The sequence below is a fragment of the Ceratotherium simum genome, chromosome 34 (genome assembly GCF_057802395.1).
Source record: "Ceratotherium simum simum isolate JZ-2026a chromosome 34, ASM5780239v1, whole genome shotgun sequence".
NCBI classification, from domain to species: Eukaryota; Metazoa; Chordata; class Mammalia; order Perissodactyla; family Rhinocerotidae; genus Ceratotherium; species Ceratotherium simum.
The window spans coordinates 6,853,740-6,874,333 of NC_141933.1; the positions used below are offsets into that span (position 1 = coordinate 6,853,740).

Consider the following 20,594-nt stretch of genomic DNA (forward strand, 5'->3'; position numbering starts at 1 on the left):
GAAGTGTGTTTAATCTCCAAGTATTTTGTGCTTTTTCCAATTATCTGTTATTGATTTCTAGTTTAATTCTGTTTTGGTCTGAGAGCAGACATTGTATGATTTCTATTCTATTAAATTTGTTAAGGTATTTTTTATGGCCCAAGTGGTCTATTTTGGTGAATGTTCCATGTGAGCTTGAGAAAAATGTGCATTCTGCCGTTGTTGAAATAGTTTGTAGATGTCAGTTATATCCAGTTGATTGAGCTCAACTGTGTCCTTGAAGAGATACCATAATTAAAGACTGAACAGAGACCAAAAAGAGTTGAGAGTTAAAATAATAGAATTTTAAAAACAATTCCAGAGAAGAGCTGAAAGATGAAAATCTCTCAGAAAATAGAAGAAAAAGACAAAATGAGAGAAGAGAGAGGAAAATCAGAGGATCACTTCTGGTCTTTCTGGAATTCCCATTTATCAGATGCTGGTCTTAATCATAATTTCAGAGAGAACAGAGAAAATGGGAGGAAATCACTTAAGCAACAAAATTTTCCAGAACTGAAGGATGAACATCTCCACCCCACAGCTCAACAAATAATGACACATGGATGGAAGGCATGACCTGACATTTGAGAACCTCAGAGAAAGAGAAGATGGGAAGCAAAAATGGCATGGAACTTCTCAACAGCATTACCAAAAATAAGAATACAAGGGAGCACTGCCTTAAAAATGATTTTCTTGCATGAAAATGATTTTCAACTTTGAATTTTATGACCCAAACTATCACATACGTGTATGAATTGAGTAAAGAAATTTTCAGACAAACACTGTCAAAAATTTTAACTCTAGTGACTTTTTTTTTTTTTTTGTGAGGAAGATTAGCCCTGAGCTAACATCTGTTGCCAACCCTCCTCTTTTTGCTGAGGAAGATTGGCCCTGGGCTAACATCCGTGCCCATCTTCCTCTACTTTATATGTGGGACGCCTGCCACAGCATGGCTTGATAAGCAGTGTGTAGGTCTGCACCTGGGATCCGAATCCACAAACCCCGGGTTGCTGAAGCCAGGCACGGGAACTTAACCACTACACCACTGGGCTGGCCCTCTAGTGACTTAAAAGAAGGTACCTGTGGATATGCTTCACCAAGTGTGGGGTCAAAGAACTATGAAGGAGGAAGACATGGGGCCCAGGAATCAGGGGATCTAGCCAGGGACACAGCAAAGGGAATCTCCAGAAGTGCTTGCAGCAGTTCTAGAGAACAAACAGGCCTCAGTGAAGCAGGGGATGATGGGAAGTGAACTGTCCAGAAAAAAGAACTGTCAGACCGGGTGGGGGAAGAATTAGCAATTGGTATATACAGAAAACTAAGCAAATGGAAACACAGGGCAATTATTAACTCCATGAAAAATTAAAAAGTACAAAAAAAGGTAATTTAATTATAGCCCAGTTCTTGGCTCTGCAGTGAATAACTTTCACATAGTAATATAAATAGTAATCCGAACAGTGAGTATCTATTTACCTAAGAACTGAGGAGGTAAGGAGGGGGCAGAGTGCTGTCACGGGAGACCTAAAGCTTCTCTATTACACCAGGAAGCCAACAGACAGTATCTAAGATTGGTAACTCAAGCAAGAGTAGCACAAGCGTATTTTAAAAAGAAATAGCTAAGAGAACTGAAAATGAGTGCTGCAGGGGAGCAGGACTGGGGAACGGGGAAAGGCTGTTGTCTTGTTATAAACTAATTCCATAGTACCAAGTAGGTACATCTTTTTAGATAAATGCTTAAAAAAAAAGACAACATCTCTCCTCAACCTTAATGTACACAATTTCCTGGAGCTCTTAAGAAGTGAGGGCCCTGGGTACTGGGCACTGTTTCTTGCTTCCTGTTGCTTTATGTACACTTGTCCACGTCGGTGCAGTTCATACATTTTTTAATAACAGGTACATGGTACTACATCATATAAAGTCACGTTAGGTGCTGGGTATAGGAAGTTTCTCCACTTGTATCATCACGAATAGCTATGAATAGAACCCAGATCAGACTTTTTTGTTCCGAGTTCACACAGTTCATCACTTGACTGGGGTGAAAGGGACTGTAAGGTCATCTGGCCCAACACACAACCCTGCAAAGTGATAGCCCAGCCCCAGTGACCCCGCTCCAGTGACAAGGGGCTCATTACCTCCTAGGGCAGGCCCTTCCATCTCTGACAAGCTGAGAAAGCTCTTCAGGTTAAGCTGAAATCACTCTGACAGCGATGCTCCCTCTACCTGTCTTTCCATTTCCAGGTTAAACCTCCTGCTTGTTCCAACTGTGCCTCAGTGGGCTTGATCTAGGAACCCTTCACCATCCTGACCCCGTTGGTCTATGTCTGCGAGTGGCGGGACCATGCAGAGAGGAGGGGGATGGGCTCCTTCTCTGGTCCAGGCTCCATGCTTCTCTTATCTTGGCCCCAGAATGCATTCCTTGGGAGGAATAGACGGTGGGCTGTGAGCAGTGTCCCCCCAGTCCCTCACTGTGTCTTGGGCACAGAGGCTGTTGCCTGGCAGCAGCCGTCAGCTTGAGGCCCTTGGTCTCAAGGGCAAAAGCTCTGCAGTTACTCCTGTCAAGTATCCCCTTTCTGGAGTCGCCTCCTCCTTTCCTCTAGAGGGGCTGCCACGCTCACAGGATGTGAGAGCTGAATCTGGTCAAACGGCCTCATGTGGGCAAAGTGAAGCCCAGAAAGATTTGGTTACTTCCCACAAGCCTGAGCTGTCTGCCACACGTGAGGCGGCACCTGGTCAGAGAGGGGAAGACATAGGTCCTCAGGGAGCAGGGTTCCCAGCACACAAGTGGCTCGGGGCAGCCCTGGCAGCAGCAGCCCAACAGAGGGCTGTGAGGCAGACTAGTCGGGGGCCCCAGGAGGCACCGAGGGCAGGGACTGTGGGTCTCTGGCCCTTGTGGTCTAAACATGTGCCTTCATTCAGTCTTCACGCTTGCTCAATGCCTCTGGTCCATGCCTTTCCAGCTAATTCCCTCACACCATGGCTACTGCTGGGTGAACTTTCCACTCACATGACTGATCTGGGAGTAGAAGAGCATCTTGATTGGCAGTTCTGGACTTCTGCCTCCTGTGCCACCTCCCCAGGGTCCCCAAACACCCTGCCAGGGCCCCACCTCTGGTCTGTCTAGCTTAGCTTTCTTCTGCGATGCTCTTTCTAGGGAGGAGCATCCAAGTCAGGAGCAGCGGCTGTGTGGTCTTCAGGAGCCTGGTGGGGGCTGGGGCCACTAGCTCCCTGCATGGGCACCCTATGCCCTCCTGCACCAGCCCCTCCCTTGGCAATCTTCACGGAGCATCAGATGCCCGAGACCATGGCTGAGCCCAAGATTTCAGAAAAGCCCCCTGTGGGGAGGCAGCTATTCCCTGGGCCCCTCGCTCAGCTCACGAGGGGAGATCAGAGCATGTGTTTTGTCTGCAAGCTGAGCTGGCAGCAGCCAAGCCTCTGGAACCCTAGGGAGCAACAGGGGGCTCAGTCTCACCCAAGAAAAGCCTCTGATCGTCTCAGGCCCCACCCCAGCCAACTGTGGCCTGGGCCTGCAGAGTCGGATGAGTGACGTGCCTAAGGGGAGCAGTGGAGGAGAAGGTGGGGCCTGTGCCCCTTGTCTCACCTTCACCACTTCAGGGCTCTTCTTCTGGACCTGGGTGTGGCTTCTGGAGAAGGTGGGGAGGACGGAGGAGCAGCAGGAGGCCAGTGGGCCAATGCCTGGGTTTTCCTGAGGGGGACGGAGCTGAACCTCCTGGGTACTCACTGACCTACAGCTATAGGTTAGCCAGTGTTTGGGTGGTGAGAAAGGGAGTGCTTAGGAGAGGAGAGAGGAGCTGTCGCCCCAGCATGCTGCTGTGCGGGGAGTGGGCCTGGGGCCAAAGACTGCCCAGCTCAGTGGAAGGGGCAGGATCTTCCGGGTCCTGATTCCCCAGAGGCTTTACCACCAGCCCAGGGGTCAGGCAGCTGCCAGCCCCTCGCTCACAGGCATGTTGATATGGGCACTCAGCAGGGGTGCGCTCTGGCCTTCTCGAAGCACCAGCACCTATGGAGGAGATGCCTGTGGCAGTGGGGGGCATGTCCCCTTTACCCCCTGCTCCCTGCAAAGGCCAAGCCTGGCCTAATCTGCACTGGCCCTAATGACAGGCCACCAGGGTTCCGTCAAAGGGGATGGGGAGGCTGGAAGGCCTCTACAGTGCAGATACCCACCCTGACCCGGCAGCCACCTGGGGGCCTCGTCCACACTCAATCTACTGTCCTCCCCGAGTAGTACTAAAGGGCGACCTACCTTTATAATGTCTGAGATGCCCTTGTCACTGAGACTCTCCACAAAGGTCTCCAGGGGGTAGTCAAGCCCTGGCACCAGCAACGGGACCTAAGTTTGGGGACAAAGACAAGGAAATCAGCCCTCATGCCGGGACAGTGTTTGGGAGATTCCAAAGCACTCTCATGCTTGCTGTCACAGCTGAATTTCAGCATACCCTAACCCCAACCCTGGCAGGAGGGCAGGGATGATCGGCCCGTTCAAGGAGGACATACGCTCCGTCGGGGGAGTGAGTGCCTGAGGGCCACACGCACGTCCATGATGAAACCTAGACCTCCTGACCCCCAACCAAGTCCAGGGCTATTTCTCTCACATCCCAGAGTCTTTCTCAGTTCCTGGTCCTCCCAGCTTAGGATCAGATCTGGACTGGGGGAAAACCAGGCCCTTCACACTGTGGAAGCTTCTCCATGGGGCAGTGAGAGGCTCCCATTCCTGCTGCAGGAGTGGCTGTGAAGCAGGGTGGGCTCTGGGACCCCCAGCACCAACAGGCTTCTGAGAGAGGCACAGGTGGGAGCCGGGCTCTGGCTGTTCTCCCAGAACCTTCTGTGTGGCTCCCTGAGACCTCTCACAGGCTGGGAGAAAAGCAGCTGAGGCAGGTCTTGGGTGCTCTCCCCAGAGGCCCCTGCTGCATCCTGGCCTGGTGTGTGTCTGCAGCCACCTGCCAGCTCCCTCACCTCTGACCTAGTGGGGGCTCTGTGGACATTTAACCAGGTCCCACCCCACCCTTCCTCACTCCACGTCTCAGTGAGGGGGTCCAGCACCTTGAAGAAGGCCCGGGGCAGAGCATAGAGCACCTCGTTGTACAGGAAGCAGACCAGCAGCCCCAGGATGGGTCGGGCTGTCGAGGTGTTCTGCAGGTGAAGTGTGAGCTTAAAGGTGGGGCCCAGGCCCTGAACCTGTGGAGGCGGGGGGGTGGGTAGAGAAAGCTCTCAGGACCTACTGGTCTTAGGTGCTAAATACGATGTGCCCTGGTCCTGCCCGCTGGCTTCCTCATCAATGTCCTCAAGTCACCTTCCTCCAACTTCTCAAACGCATTGTCCATCTGCCCCTCCAAAGGCACAGAAGCCCAGAAGGTTGGCCCCAGTGTGTACAGGGATCAGCAGAGGCCCAGAGAGGGGAAGAGAGGGGAAGGGGCTTGATGGAGGCCACTCAGCAAGTTGGTTGGAGGCAGAGGTGGCCTGGGGATGCAGGCCCTGACTCCCACCTGTGTCCTCAGCACTGCCCCTGTCCTCTCTTCCCAGGGCGTGGCCAACCTCCCGCGCTCATCCTACGGTGGCTGCAATGACTTCCTGTTCCTCCCTCTACCCTCTGTTGCTCTGTAGCCTCTTCCTCTCTAAATCTATCCACTTTCTTTAGGGAAAGAGAAATCAGAAACCCAGCTGGATCAGACAGCACACCACAGGGACCCACTTAGAGCTGGCTGGAGTCCTGATGACCTTGTGGTCACTTGTGTCTGAGTGTTGGGTTCCTCCTCCTCCTTGTGCCTGTGCAAGTCTTCAGGACGGCCCCTTCCCTCTACCGGGCAGTCCTAACACCTTGGGCTGCCCGCAGTTACTGAAATGAGCAGCTTTCTTCCCCGCACCAGAACTGCAAGAGTCCCTCCAGGCTCCTGGGAAGAAAGGTCCCAAGATGACTACTTATGCGCCCTGGCCCAAGTCTGGGGGCTGGTCTGAGGCGCAGCAAGGAATGCGGGAGCTGGAGAGTGCGTCCCACTCTGCGGCCAGCTGAGGGGAAGAGGCAGCACAGGAGAGAGAAGGTGGCAGCATTCTCACAGAGGAGGACATGAGACTTGGTCCCTGGGCCTTGGGAAGGTGAGAAGAGGGCACGGGGCCTAGTTGGCTTGGAACTGGCTCTGGGGCTGAGGGGTTCCCATCTACCCTCTGGCCCTGAGCTGGCCCGACTCCCCCCCAACACCTGGGTGCTCACCACAGCGTGCAGCTTGAGCGGCTCCCGGGCGGTTGCAGACACGGGGCTCAGGCTGGACTCAAGGGCCTGCACGTAGGCGCGGGCGGCCCGGAGGCGCAGCAGGTAGAGGTCGGTCTGGAAGGTCCGGTGCATGGCTGAGGAGGGACACAAAGGGCCGATGCTGACGGTGGGAAGGGGAGGGGTGGGGGGTGGAGAGGGGTGCTCCTGTACAGGCTGCCATGGGGGGAGTGCAAGAGGAAAATACAGTGGGCAGGGTCTACAGAGGCTGGAAATGTGAGGAGAGGGAGGACTGAGGTCCAACAGCCCAGCCTTCTGGTGACACTGGATGCTGTGGACCACTCCCTGCTTCCTCCTTCCTGGTTCTCCTACCACCTCGCTGCCTGCACAATCTGTCTCCTTCACTGGCTCCTTCTATTCTGCCTTAAAGGCTAGTGTTCCCTTGACTCTTGTCCTTGGCCTCTTCTCATCCTCTGTCTTCCTCCTCTGGACAATCTATGTCCTGCCCCAGCTGTGACCACCACAGAGAGGGACAACCTCAAGCTCCTGAGGGCAGGGACTCGTCACTGCCAAGGCCTCAGTGCCCAGCTCAGGACCTGGCCCGCGTCCACACTCAATACCATGTACGTCTCCAGCAGCTCGGCACCTGGGCCTGCCTCTAGCTTCTAACTGCCTAATGGTCACCTGCACCCAGACATCCCATCAAAACCTCAAATTCAACCCTGTGGAAACCAACTTCATTTCTCTACCTCCGTCACTGCATCCCCATCATCAAGTCACCTAGAGTCACCCCTCACATTTAATCATTTGCCAAGATGGGATGACTCTTCCTCAAAGCCATCTCCAGAGCCCACTCCCTCCCCTCCATTCCCGCTGTCACTCCTTTCCAGACTTAGCACCTGGGTCTGCCAGTCTGTCCTTGCTCTTTTATTTGTGTGTGAGGTGCCTTTGGCTTTCCAGAAGTTTTACATCTTTATGTTATCCCATCTATTAATCTTTCCTTTTCCTCTAGTCCTTTTACAGTTTTTTTTTTGGTGAGAGGCTTAGCCCTGAGCTAACATCTGATGCCAATCCTCCTCTTTTTGCTGAGGAAGATTGGCCCCCGGCTAACATCCTTGCCCATCTTCCTCTACTTTATATGTGGGACACCTGCCACAGCATGGCTTAGGGTGCGTAGATCCGTGCCTGGGCTCCGAACCTGTGAACCCCGGGCTGCCGAAGCGGAGCCTATGAACTTTACCACTACGCTTCCAGGCCGGCCCCTACAGTTTATTTTTAATTTACCCAGAATTAATTTTTGTATTTGGTATGAGGTAGAGTTCTAACTTTTTTTTCTAGAAGCCAGTTGTCCTAATTACATTTTTTTGGACAGCCTCTTCTTTCCCCACTAATTTGAAACGACACTTTTAACAAACACTGACTTTCTACATATACAAGGGTCTGTCTGTGGACTTCCTAAATGGGCCACTGATCTGTATCAATTCCAGTATCGATACCACAGCTGCTAATTCCTACAGCTTCATAGTTCATTCTGCTATCTGATAGGCTAAGTCCCCCCATTCTTATTTCCCCCAAATTTCTTAGATTTATTCTTAGAATCACCTGGTCAGGTCCTCAAAATAAATCCCACTGGGATTTTGACTGCAACTTTGCTAGGCTTCTAGATTAATTTTAGAAGCTGTTAATTAATCAACAGCTTTACAACTGTTTTAGGTCTTGCTACCTTGAGACTTGGTAAGTCTCCTTATTTAACTATTCAGGTGTTCTTTTGTGTTCTTTTATGTTCTTGAGAGCAGTTTTGTAATTTTCCTTATTAGACTTCGTACATTTTCTTGTTAAGTTTATTTTTAGGGATTTCCTTGCTATTGTGAATGGAAACTTTCCATTATATTTTCTAACTGGTTACTGTTGGTAGATACCAAAGTTATTGATTTTTGCATATTTTCCATTTGGTCACCTTAGAGAACTTCCCAATTATTTCTCTAATATACCAATTGCTTCTCTTGGATTCTCTAGGCTACAATAGCCTGCTAACTATTTTCTTTATCCTCTAATTTATCCTTTAACTGCAAGCAAGGTCCCTTTTTAAACAGTGCTGGTTGAATTACTGTATTTTTCTGCTTAACATCTTTCCCAGCTCCCCACCACCTAGAATAAACCAAAACATCTTAGCTTTGCATTCCAGGCCCTTTTGGAGCTGGCTCTGACCTGCCTTCCCAGCCTCCCCTCTGGCCACTGGGCCTTCCTGCTCTGTGCCCACAGCTACATGGCGACGCTGCTTGAGTCCAGGAAGGGCCCTGCGCCTCCACCCAAGCCTTTGCGCGAATCGCCCTTCCCTATCCGTCTCTGGCTGGTGGCCTTGTAATCATCTTTTGGGGTGAAGTCCAACGTCACCTCTCTCCGAAGCCTTTCCCAGTCTCCCAGGCAAACTTACTCTCTCCTGTGTGCCTCAATAGGAGACCACTTCTACACCTGTCATGCAACATGAAGTTAGCCAGGCAGACTGAGCTCCTAAGGAAGGGACGAGGCTAACTCAAGGTACCTGACACAAGGCCTGGCATAAGCATAGGTAATGAATGAATGAATGAACGAATGAAAGAGCAGGAAAATTTGAATAGGAAAAGTAGAATTGGTCAAATTCTACTCCTCTCACGAGAATTCCTGCATCTAGAAGTGACCGCTCCCTCCTCTGAATTCTAAGGGCTCTCGCCCTCACCCCCAGCACCTTCCACCTTGAAGTGAAGTTCTATGTAGGCAAGGTGTACCTCCTACACTGTCCCTGGACTTCCAGAGGCACAAGACCCACCCAGTTCACCCAGGTCTCCGCCCACTGCTCAGGGCACCCAGGAGGCATTCACCCAGTTCTTGCTGCTTTGGAGCAACGGAGGAAGAAGCAGAAGGATCTGGCCTGAGTCTCACCGGTGCCAGCCTCCCGCTCTCGCAGTGTCTGATCCACGTAAAGCCGGGTCTTTCGGGGCACATTGAGTTTCGTGGCCTGGGCTGGTGGGGGGCCCACCTCACCTCCCCCCTCCACAAACACTGCTGTACGCTTCAGGATCTTGATCATCAGGCCACCGCCTAGGGGAGTGGGCAGACAGAAACAGATTTGTCCTCTCCACTTCTACCCTACATTCCCATTCTTTCTTCCCCAAACAATCTGCCTCATATTGACCCATTTCTGCACATGTCTGTGTTCCTGCTGAGACTCTGAGTTTCTGGAAGGAATGAAGTATGTCTTAATAATCTCCTATTATTATTTAATTCATTCATTTAGCAGTTATTTATTGACTACTGTGATGTTCCTGGCATTGTGGCAAGTGCTGGGGATAGTGGGGTGAACTGGAGACACAACCCAGCCCAGGGCTGGCCCCTGGGTAGTGATATCAAATGCTGATGAGCTGTCCCCAGTGGAGGCCCAGCCCCAGACAGGACGTGTGTCTGTAGGCCTTGCTTTCCAAACCCAGGCCCACCCATGCTTCACACCCCCCTCTTCTTCCTTCCCAGGATCTGTCCCCTTCACTCGCAACTCTAAAACCCTCGCCAGGCCTGACCCCTCACCTCGTGTAGTCATGACGAGGGTGTTATCTTCCCGACCGTAGCGGCCAAAGCAAAGGCTGGTCACTGCATCCTATGGTGGAGACACCAGAGTCTAGTTGGGAAAATGTCCTGGAGAGGAGAGCAAGCCTGGGGGTGGGGAATAAGACTGGGAGACCCCAGATATGATACGATAGGTGAGATGTGAGGCGGGGCCTGGGGCACTGCTGCCTCTGAAATATTTCCTATATTTCTAAATCTCCCCTCCAGCCTCACTACCACGGCCATAGTTTCAGACTAAACATCACTAGGCTTTTGGGGTCTCCCAAAAGACCTGTCAACAGGTCTCCCAGCCCAGTCTTTCTCCCCAGTCTGTCCTTCACACCGCTGCCTCTGCTGCCTTTCAAAAACAAATATTCTCTGCTAAAAAACCTCGAATGGCTTTCATCCTCCATAGTAGGGCATTTCAGGCCTTCCACATCTGATTCCAGCCTGCCTTTTCCACCAGTTCTCTCCTTACCCTTTCCCCAACCCGCACACTGCCTGCCCTCCCAGGATCCTCTGGTCCAAATCGGTTGCTTTCAAATTTTATATTGTGACACAGGACACTTTATACATACATACACACAAGAGTTTCTCATGTGATGTACTCTGAATTTTCTTTTTTTTTAAATGTTGCTGGTTGTGACCCATTAAATTGATACAATGTCTCACAACTTACTGTTTGAAAAACTCTGGTCCAAACTCATCACACTACCTGGATTCCTTAATCAAGAACACTCATGCCTCTCAGCCTTTGTTCATGCTGTTTCTGGTCTGGAATGTTCTTCCTCCATTTACCCACTTAGCAAACTGTTTCGAGGCCCAGTTGAACTGTCATTTGTTCTCTGAAATGGCTCGTGAGTTCCATCCCCATTTATCCTTCACCAACCCCTCAGTCACTCAGCCCCCTCTGTGCTTTTTCAGTACTTTGCTCTGCTTCGGACTGCCTTGTATTTGAATTAGCTGCTCTGGCTGGCTGTCACCTTAGATCGTCAGCTCCCTGAAGGCAAGGATTTGGTCATTGTTTTATCCCCCCAATACAGTGAGTTGTGCGTATGAGGTGCTCCACAAACATTTTTGAAACGCATCAAAAGTCAAGGGCAGCAGGTGGAGTGGGACTGGAGAGGCAGCTGCGAAGCCCCGGAGGCAGGAGGGACAAGGAGGGAGCAGCTCACCGGGGCGCGGATGACGTTGAGCAGGGCCTTGTCGTGGTAGATGCGGACCTCTCCATTGGCCAGCCCGGCCATGACGGCCTGCAGGCCCCGGGAGCGCTGCTCCAGGAGGTTCATGGTCAGGATGGCTGCAGGCATCGGTACTGTCCACAGCCTCTTACCCTGGGAGGGAACAGCCAAGTGTCTGCAGGGGCGCAGGGTTTGGAGTGGATAGAGGGGTGGCTGGAGTTGCTGGGAAGGGGACACAAGGAGGGCTCGCCTGCTAAGGGGGACCCAGGAGACACACATGGAGGGGCTGGGGGGTGTTACTTGCCCGGAGGCCACACCTTGTGGGTGAAGCCATGCAGGCTGTCTTCGGTGCTGCCCACCACCAGGACCTTGTGTACCCGGACAAGCCCCACAGGCTGGGCGCTCAGCTCGATGCAGTACTTGGGGCGCCTGGAGTCTCTGGGGAATAAAGACACACTCTCCCAGCCCCAGAGAAACCCTCTCCCCTTCCCTGGCTGACCCTCCTCTTTCTAAGCTCCACAGACTATCCTGGAAGGAACCTTGGCCCAAAAGCAGATGACCATGGCGTATTCCCACCTCTACCACTTAGTAGTTGTGTGACCTTGGATAACATCAAGTGTGTTTTCCTTCCCGCTCTCCCTCTCGCCTTTCCTAGGGTGATCTGCACGATAACCCGGCATTTAGCAGTGTACAGTGAGTGTACCTTAGGCTAGACAAAGTGCTAGTGGACTTAGGCAGGTTAGTAATTTATCAGAAAAGCACGAGGAGTTTGCTCTGTGAAATGTACTGTTTTCAGTTTCCTGGCCTCTGAATCTTAGTTTCTCTTATCCAGAAAGTAGGGGTAATCCTGCCTACTGATCATGGGCTACGGCCCACCTTTCTTCATCATCAAGTCTAGGCCATGGGCCGGCTCCGTGGCTTAGCGGTTGAGTGCGTGCGCTCTGATGCTGGCGGCCCGGGTTCGGATCCCGGGCGCGCCCCGAGGCACCACTTCTCCGTCCAACGCGAGGCCGAGTCCCACGTACAGCAACTAGAAGGATGTGAACCTACGACATACAACTATCTACTGGGGCTTTGGGGGGAAAAACATGAATAAATAAAATCTTTAAAAAAAAAAAAAAAAGTCTAGGCCAACATCATATCCCATCTGATGACCCATCTGAGAGCCTCCCACTGGTCGCTGGGCCTCCTTCCAATCTACCCTTCCCCCAGCAGAGTAATCTTTTAAAAATGTAAATGGCTCATGTCATTCTTCGGATTAAAACCCCATAGTAGTTTTCCACTGCACTTCAGACAAAAATCCAAAATCTTTGCCATGTCCTACCAGGTCCTGCTGGAGCCAACCCCGGTCTCCACGTCACCTTCTTTCCTCCTTGCCCACCACACTCAGGCAGTACATGCCAATGTCTCTCTCACCTTGAGTTTGCTTAAGGCCTCTCTCTGCCTGCAACACTCTTTCTCTACTTTTTGAACAACTGGCTCCTTCTTAACCTTCAAGTCATGCCCACAGACAGGTGCGCACTGACCACCCTCACCCCATTATGTTCTCCCACTAAGCCTGTATTTTTCCTCCATAGCACGCATCCAATTTGCAATATTATCTTGGTTTGTTGACTTTAATATCTGTCTTCCCGTGAGGGCAGGGACTATGTTTATTTTGTTCATCAATATATCCCCAATACCTTATAGAATGCTCAAAAATATTTCTTTTTTTTTTTTTTTTGTGAGGAAGATCAGCCCTGAGCTAACATCCATGCCAATCCTCCTCTTTTTGCTGAGGAAGACTGGCCCTGGGCTAACATCTGTGCCCATCTTCCTCCACTTTATATGGGATGCCACGTCAGCATGGCCTGACAGCCGGTGCATCGGTGTGCACCTGGGATCTGAACCCAGGCCGCCAGCAGCGGAGCGCACGCAGTTAACCACTATGGCACGGAGCCGGCCCCTCAAAAATATTTCTTGAATTAAAAAATGAATGTTGTAAGGAATATCAAACTAATGCATAAGGAAGTGTCACATACATATAAAGCAATATAACAAACCATCAGAGACTATTTTCATTTCTTCCAATTTCTGATCACATTGCTCATGTATTACGGCCACCCACCTGGTCTCTGACTTTGCCAGCCCTCATCGCCCAAGCCTCCAGATAGCCCCCTATGCTCGTGGGCTCACCCTCCGATATGAAGTTCTCAGCTCTTTCCACTCCCAAATTCCATGCCCAAAGGCCCCTGCTCATCTTGTAAGCCCCTGAAACCACCAGGTTTTTGAGATGTTCCTTCTGGTCCCAAGGATGGCCCCAGAGACCATGGATGTGGCTACCTTCTCAGGATATAGATGTTCCCATTGCGGCAGGCAGCGGCAAGCCGGAACTCTACATCGAACTGGCCAGACACCTCCAGGAAAACAGGGACGCCGGGTAGGCTCATCTGCAAAGAAGAGGCTCAAACATCCCAATTTCTCTGGAGCCCTGGTCCTTCCCTGCCCGAAGTAACTCCTCTGAGTTTGTTCCTTATCTGAACTCACACCCTGCTGGTCAGTTTAAACTTGTATAACTTTTCTGGAGGGAAGCTTGCAACACGTAGAAAAAGCCTTTAGGTCTATGCCCTTTGAATAAACTATATTACTTCTAGGAACACATTCTAAGGAAGTACTTAAATAAGTATGCAAAGATGTTTGGGCAAGGAAGCCTATTGCAGTGGCGTTAATGATAGTGAAAAACCGAAAACAAGTTAGAGGTACAATAGGTGACAGGGTAAATAAATTACAGTACATCCATATGATGGATACTGTGGGCCTTTGAAAAGGCTGGTATGGTTTCGTATAGATATAGAACGACACTGATGAGCCATTGCTATATGCAAAGAGCAGGTTACATGATCCTTGTACCATAAAGCTATTTTTGTGAAAAAAAAATTTACATAACATTATATATCTGTGTCTAAATATGAAAATGTCTGGAAAGACATATGCCAAAACTTTAATAGTAGATATCCATGGGTGGTGAGATTTTTGGATATATATCTTTCTCTTTATTCTTATCTACATTTTATAATTTTTCTACAATGAACGTGTATTACCAAGAACTAACTGGGGCTGGAGGCATGGGGGATCAGGAGAAGGGAACGCAGCCCGGGCCTCAGGTGTGCCCAGGCCAGGCCCCACACTGACCTTGGCCAAAATGGTGAAGGCCTCCGGGTCCAGCACCAGGAGCTCCTTGTTCTCGGTGCCCAGCACCAGGCAGGACATGGCATCCTCGTCAGCCAGGTTCTTCTTTAAGGTGGTCATGGTGGTGATGACTGTCTGCAGAAGGACGCCAGGGGTCACCCAGGAGATCGCCACACACCACCCCCAGACACTCCCAGGATGCCACAGGAGGGAAGAAAGAAGGCAAAGGAGGAAAAGTATCAGAGATGAGATAGAAGATTTATGTACAAAGGTCTTTAATGCAACAAACCTAACTTTTTAACAAAAGAAGATTTTCTAATTAATTACAAATTATCTGTATGATCAAAAACCAAATTATCTATATGACTGTAAAAAAGCAGCCACCAAAAAAAAAAATCACATTTTAGAAGATTTAATGACAGGAAGAATGCTTCTAATGTATTGAGGAAAAAATAGGCAAAAAGTCATGTTAGTGTAATCCCACTTTAAAAACTATATGAATAGAAAAACACGCTGGAAGGCTAAACCCTTAAATCCAAACACTGCTTGTCTCTGGACAATGAGATCATAGGCGATGTCTAATTTCTTCATTGTGCTTTTCTATAACTCCTACAGTGGGCACATGTTCCTTTTGTAATTGTGATTGGAGAGAAAACAAAAGAGAAGGGGATGGTCCCTTTTTTAGGAATTTCTCCTATGGAAATAATTTAGCAGGACAAAAATCTTTCTTTAGATAAAGCTGCTCATTGTATCATTATCTTTAAGACTAAAAAAGAGGAATAGTTCTCAACGCCTGGTGGAAGGAGAAAGGTTACAGAAATGTGGATGTTAGTAGTTTCCAATACTTGGAAGGATTGCCCCCTTCCCCTAAACTGCATCTTTTAAGCAATAATTAATCCACTTCCTGATTTTAAAAGTACTCAAAAATATTGCCAACTGTGGATCCGAGCTGCTAATCAGCAGGAGAGAACAACGTTTCTCACAGAACAATGGTCTGAGGCTAGCCAAAGCTGATGCATGTGCTGGTCAATGTGTTTGGCTCTACTGGCCTCTAGAGGACGAGGATGGTTCCCATGAGGCTTTCTAAATGCAGAGAACAGCTCTGGGAGTCCGTCCCTGGACTGAGGGTCAGCACCTAGGTCAGCAACCACTAGAGTTCCTCAATGAATAGATTCATCAATAAAGTCATTAAAATTATAACTAGGAAAAATTAAGTAAATGAAAGGGAAATATTTCTTGTCCAATGACCTACATGTGAATAGTTACATAAACTATAAATGAAATCATGAATAATCAATGAAATAATCAAAGGGCCACTAAAAATGGCATTCTTAAAGACTATTTAATGCTCAGAATATAATGTTATGTACTCAAAGGAAGCAGGATATAAAAGCATATCTATGAAAGAAATGTACTGAAATGGTAAGAATGAGGATCTCTGGGTAGTGAGACAGTAGTTATTTATATTTCTCCTTTATACTTCTCTTTATTTTCTAAATTTTCTCTAATGAGAATAATTACCTCAAGACAATAAAAGTTATATAAGTGATATATATACATATCAGTTCAAAGCTGTCACTGTTAACTGGAAATGTGGAAGGCCCTGCAGCTTTGTGACCATGGCAGGGAAAAAGCAAAATGAAACTAGTCGGGTTTGGTTACAGAATTGACCACTCTTGTTACAAGGTCTTTTAAAAAAACTGTCCAGGGTCCTGCCACGTGGCTTAGCAGTTAAGTGCGTGCGCTCTGCTGCTGGCGGCCTGGGTTCGGATCCCGGGCGCGCACCGACGCACCGCTTGTCAGGCTGTGTGTGTGACGTTATGTGCGGCGTCCCACATAAAGTGGAGGAAGATCGGCATGGATGTTAGCTCAGGGCTGATCTTCCTCAAAAAAAAAAAACTGTCCATATTTTTTATAGGGAAATGAGAAAGGAAGGGCGTTACCTGCCGCTTGATGGACTTGGACTTGTGCTGGTTCACAAATGCCTCCATTTCGCTCAGCTCCAGCTGCAGAAACCTGGACACACAGAGAACTGGCGTCTGCATGCCCTGTGCCTGGCTGACCGCCACAGGCCGCTCCGTAGCCACTCCCTTTCCCCTGGAGCTTCTGGAGCCCTGGCCCTCCAGAGGGCCCTTACCTGAGTGACTGTACAGACAGAGGCACCTCCGCCTTCTCCCTGCAGGGAAGGGGATCATCATAGCAGTTTTAGTTGAGGAACAAGGCCCTGGGGGTCAGACAGAGAGCTCTGGGGTGAAGGAGAGGGGGTGGGCGAGAGAGGGTGGGGTGGGAGGCATATGAAGGGGAAGGTGGGCTCTCACCGGATGCCCTCCAGCATCTCCTTCAGGGTCAAGTGGTCGATCTGGTCCTGTGACAGCATGAGAAGGTAGAGCCTCTGAGTTTCAGAGCCAGGCAGAGCATGAAGACGACCCAGCGGCTGCCATCTTTACCTTCTTGTTCTCATCCCCCACATCACTTACCTGCTTGGCCTGGTTCCAGAGGTCTTGTTCCAGGGAGTTTGGAGGCAACTGGGGCAGGGTGAACTTGAAGTAGGGCCTGAGATTCTTATACACATAGACACAAGGGCCTGAAGCAAGGGCCAGAGCTGGTGTTCGGGGCTCGTGTTGCTCCATGAGGAAGGTGACAGCAGCGGCCGGCAGTGCAGGGAGTGGGCTTTCAGTCAGCACTGTCGGTCCTTTAAGCACCTTCAGGTGGGGCTGCCGCCCACCTGGGCCGAGGTCCCCCACCACCAGCTGTGGAGAGAGGCTGGCTTATTCCAGGCTGAGGGTCTAAAGACCCCTCCACTGACCCTCTTCTTGGGCTTGGCCTTTCTGCTGGTGCACATTCATTCATTCCCACACCAGTGTAGCATGGGGGCAAAGGCTTTGCAATTAAGTCTTACAAGTTGTGTGACCTTGGGAAAGTTGATTAAACTACCTGAGCCTCAATATTCCCACCTGCAAAATGGGAATATCTACCTCATGACACTTGTAGTGAAAATCAAATGAGATAATAAATTACAGAACCTGATGAGTGCTAGTGAGCAGGAAGTGGCAGCTGATGCTTTCATAATTCCTTCAGTAAACATTTCTGCAGGGCATGCTCCACGCCAGGCACTGTTCTAGACACTGGGACAGTGGGGGAGGTCAGTGAGGGGCTGGGAACTCATATCCAAGGCTTCTGAGGCCTGGCTTCCAGATGGGAACAGAGCTAAAGAAGCAGAACCGGAGTCGCCCAGCAGCGCAGCAGTTAAGTGCGCGCGCTCCGCTGTGGCGACCCGGGGTTCGCAGGTTCGGATCCCGGGCGTGCACCGATGCACCGCTTGTTAAGCCATGCTGTGGCAGCGTCCCATATAGAGTAGAGGAAGATGGGTACGGATGTTAGCCCAGGGCCAGTTTTCCTCAAGATAAAAGGGGAGGATTGGCATCGGATGTTAGCTCAGGGCTAGTCCTTCTCACAAAAAAAAAAAGAAAGAAGCAGAACCAAGCCTGCATGGCAGGATGTGCCCTGTGGACCCAGAGAGGAGAATCAAGCTCCTCAGTCTGTTTTCCACTCTCCAAGCCGCTGCGGCTGCCATGCCAGTCTGTTCTCCTGAGTGAGGCCTTCAAGGCTCCTCTGATCTGGTTCCCAACTTGTTTTCCATCACCTTCCCATCCATGCTATGCTCAAGTCAGAATGGGGGCTGCCAGAGAGTGTCTGGATTCTGTGCATGTTCAATGTGCCAGGAGCCCCACCAGGAACTACTGCCTCCTTTCATTTAATCCTCTCAACAACCTATGAGGTAGGTACTATTATTAGCCCCACTTAACAAATGAGGAAGCTATGGCTTAGAGATGTTAGGTAAAAATCACATAGCTAGTAAATGGTAGAGCTGGGAGTGGAACCCAGGTCTGTCTAAATACAAAGCCAGTGGTCTTAACTACCATTTTATATTGGCCTGAACTTTCTAACTTCAAATTTACTCTTTCCAAATATGCTATGAACTTCCAAGCCTCTGTGCTTCCACTTGTGCTGTTCCCTCTGCCTGGAATGCCTTTCCCCTCCTTTCTTCCATGCCTTCTTGATCCAATTCGTTCATCCTTCAAAACCCAGATCAGGTTACTGCCTCCTGGTGCCTCCAGATAGATTTCACTATTCTCTCACTGCTGCTCCCATAATACTTTCTAAATATTCGATTTTAACATCCACTCATTTACCCCACAAATACCTAATCTGTGCCAGGCACTGGGCTAGATGCTGGGAATCAATGGGAAACTAGCCATTACACAAGTTACTACATGAAAGAATTTAACATTTCCCATTAGTTATTGGTCTGTGATTTCTATGCCCTTCACTACTGTAAACCCAGCCCAAGCACACTCTAGGTGTTCAGTCAATATTATGGATGAATTAAGGACGAGTCTGTATCTCCTCCTTACTATGTATTGATTCATTTCTGCGTTTGGTGTCTGCACCACTCCTGATACTGTCAGCTGTCAGTAGAGGCTCACTGAACGCTTACTGACTTGCTGAACGCTTTAGGGACAGGATTGGGGGTGAAAGCCAATGAGTCCTACTGCACTCTCCACGTAGGGTATGATTTCAGGGCTATCTTCTAGCTGCCCACACCCTTTGTGGGTTCACCGTCCACGGTGAGGACTGAGCCATAGCGAACACATGACTTGGAAGGTGACAGACCCAGGTCTGCCACTTACAAACTCAGTAGGCTTAGCCTCTCTGAATCTATTTTCCCATTAGCAAAACGGGGATAAATAATATCTATGCATGTGAAAGTGCCTTGAGGAGGGTCTGGTCCAGAAATGGATACTCAATTCATGTTAACTTCGTTTCTTTAGCACAATATGTTTCTCAACCTTACCTGTGCCTTTTATTTTATTTTTTTTGTGAGGAGGACCAGCCCTGAGCTAACATCTGATGCCAATCCTCCTTTTGTTTTGCTGAGGAAGACTGGCCGGGGGCTAACATCCGTGCCCATCCCCCTCTACTTTATATGGGACGCCCCCACAGCATGGCTTGACAAGCGGTGCCTCGGTGCACGCCCGGGACCCAACCTGCGAACTCGGGGCACTGCAGCGGAGCGTGCGCACTTAACTGCCTGCGCCAGCTGGCCGGCCCCTACATGTGTCTTTAAAATTTTTATTTCTTTTTACATTTTTATTTATCTTTAAATTTAAAATTAAATTTAAAACAATCTTTTTATTATGGAAAATTTCCAGTCATATACAAAAGTAGAAAGATTTGTGTAATGAACCTCCATATACCCATCACCCAGCTTCAACAATTATCAGCTCATGGATAATCTTAAAATCTAGGCCCTTTTGATAAATATAAAACTCTCACTTTCCTCCCTGCTACTTTCCCTCCAGATTCTAACGCTCTGCCTCCAACCAAGGGGTGTGTCCATCCAGCTAAGAACTACTTAAGTTAACTAAATTAAGAGGCTTTGTCGTAGAATCCCCAGCAGCATTCAGTTCTGCGTTATTTTCTGCAGTCTGTATTATGACATCAATAGGTTTTCTTCACCTTCCACATAAAAATAAAATTTAACACTACGTGTACTTTTTCACAGTGCACGTGAATTCCAGATTATGCTGAGCCTCTTCGGAGCCTCAGGAAATCTCACTCTGGTATTCCCCCAATTGTCTTTCTGCTGGGGTGATATGCTTACCTTGTATTCCCCGTCCCCATGCAAATCTGCCAGCGCTGGAAAACACAAAAGGGCCATCAGCTAGGGTCTCAGAATCCTAGAGGCTTCCCTACCATTATCTGACTCCTCCATCTCCCCAGAACCCGGGGTTCTGGTCCCAGAGACTCACCCAGGCATGCGGAGAAGGTGTGGATGTTGGCCACGGGGTCGTAGTGCGCGTCCAGCCACTTCGAACTGGCCTCCCTGCTGGGAGAGGAGGGAGAGAGTAGGGGAGTGGGTCCCAAGGGAGGCGAAGAAAACTTTGAGGGAGCTGGTCTCTGAGAGTGATGTGTGTAGGGAGCTCTGAACTGGGGGTACAGAAGGTCTGCGTCCAAATCCGGGGTCCACCACGGGCGCACTTGGTGACGCTCACACGCGCACACACACACACACACACACACACACACTCACTCCTTGGGCCTCAGTTTCCCTTTCTGATCTCTAAGAGCCCTTCAAGGACTGCCAGCGCTGTCCGAGAACCGCAGGAGCCCAGATCCCAGGGCCCAGGGCACCCTCTTTACGTCTGTAGCAGAGGAGGCCTTGAGGACCCCAGCCTTCACCTCTCAGCTCGGCTGCCATCGGAATCCGACGGAGACGCGGCGGCCATCTTCCCAGGCGTCGCCCTGGCAACCGGCTCCGCGCCCGCCGCCGCGCAACGCCCAATAGCGCCCGGACTCCGGCAAGCCCGCATACAAAGGTTCCGGGCGCAAGACGCAGGATGCGCTGGCCTCGGCTGGGTTTCTGCCTA

At 49.9% G+C, this 20,594-nt stretch overlaps 1 protein-coding gene across 3 annotated transcripts; it reads right to left on the reverse strand.

The window, feature by feature from the left end:
• Positions 1–1,884: 1,884 nt before the first annotated feature.
• On the reverse strand, positions 1,885–20,477 carry BBS1 (Bardet-Biedl syndrome 1). 3 transcript variants are annotated; one of them, XM_004437666.3, is made up of 17 exons: positions 20,407–20,477; positions 19,977–20,053; positions 19,829–19,863; positions 16,641–16,913; positions 16,482–16,528; positions 16,301–16,339; positions 16,107–16,179; positions 14,167–14,298; positions 13,318–13,424; positions 11,313–11,433; positions 10,990–11,148; positions 9,797–9,866; positions 9,158–9,316; positions 6,242–6,375; positions 5,077–5,211; positions 4,280–4,366; positions 1,885–4,036 (listed from the first exon to the last, which is right to left on the reverse strand). In XM_004437666.3, exons 1-17 carry the CDS (start codon positions 20,451–20,453, stop codon positions 3,950–3,952), a joined length of 1,782 nt encoding a protein of 593 aa, XP_004437723.1. In that variant the 5' UTR covers positions 20,454–20,477; the 3' UTR covers positions 1,885–3,949. The 3 variants fall into 3 exon arrangements, with proteins under 3 accessions (XP_004437723.1, XP_014648530.1, XP_087278720.1); XM_014793044.2 differs by having other exon boundaries at positions 19,977–20,050; positions 20,407–20,465; XM_087422594.1 differs by lacking the exon at positions 5,077–5,211 and having other exon boundaries at positions 20,407–20,465.
• Positions 20,478–20,594: the final 117 nt, after the last annotated feature.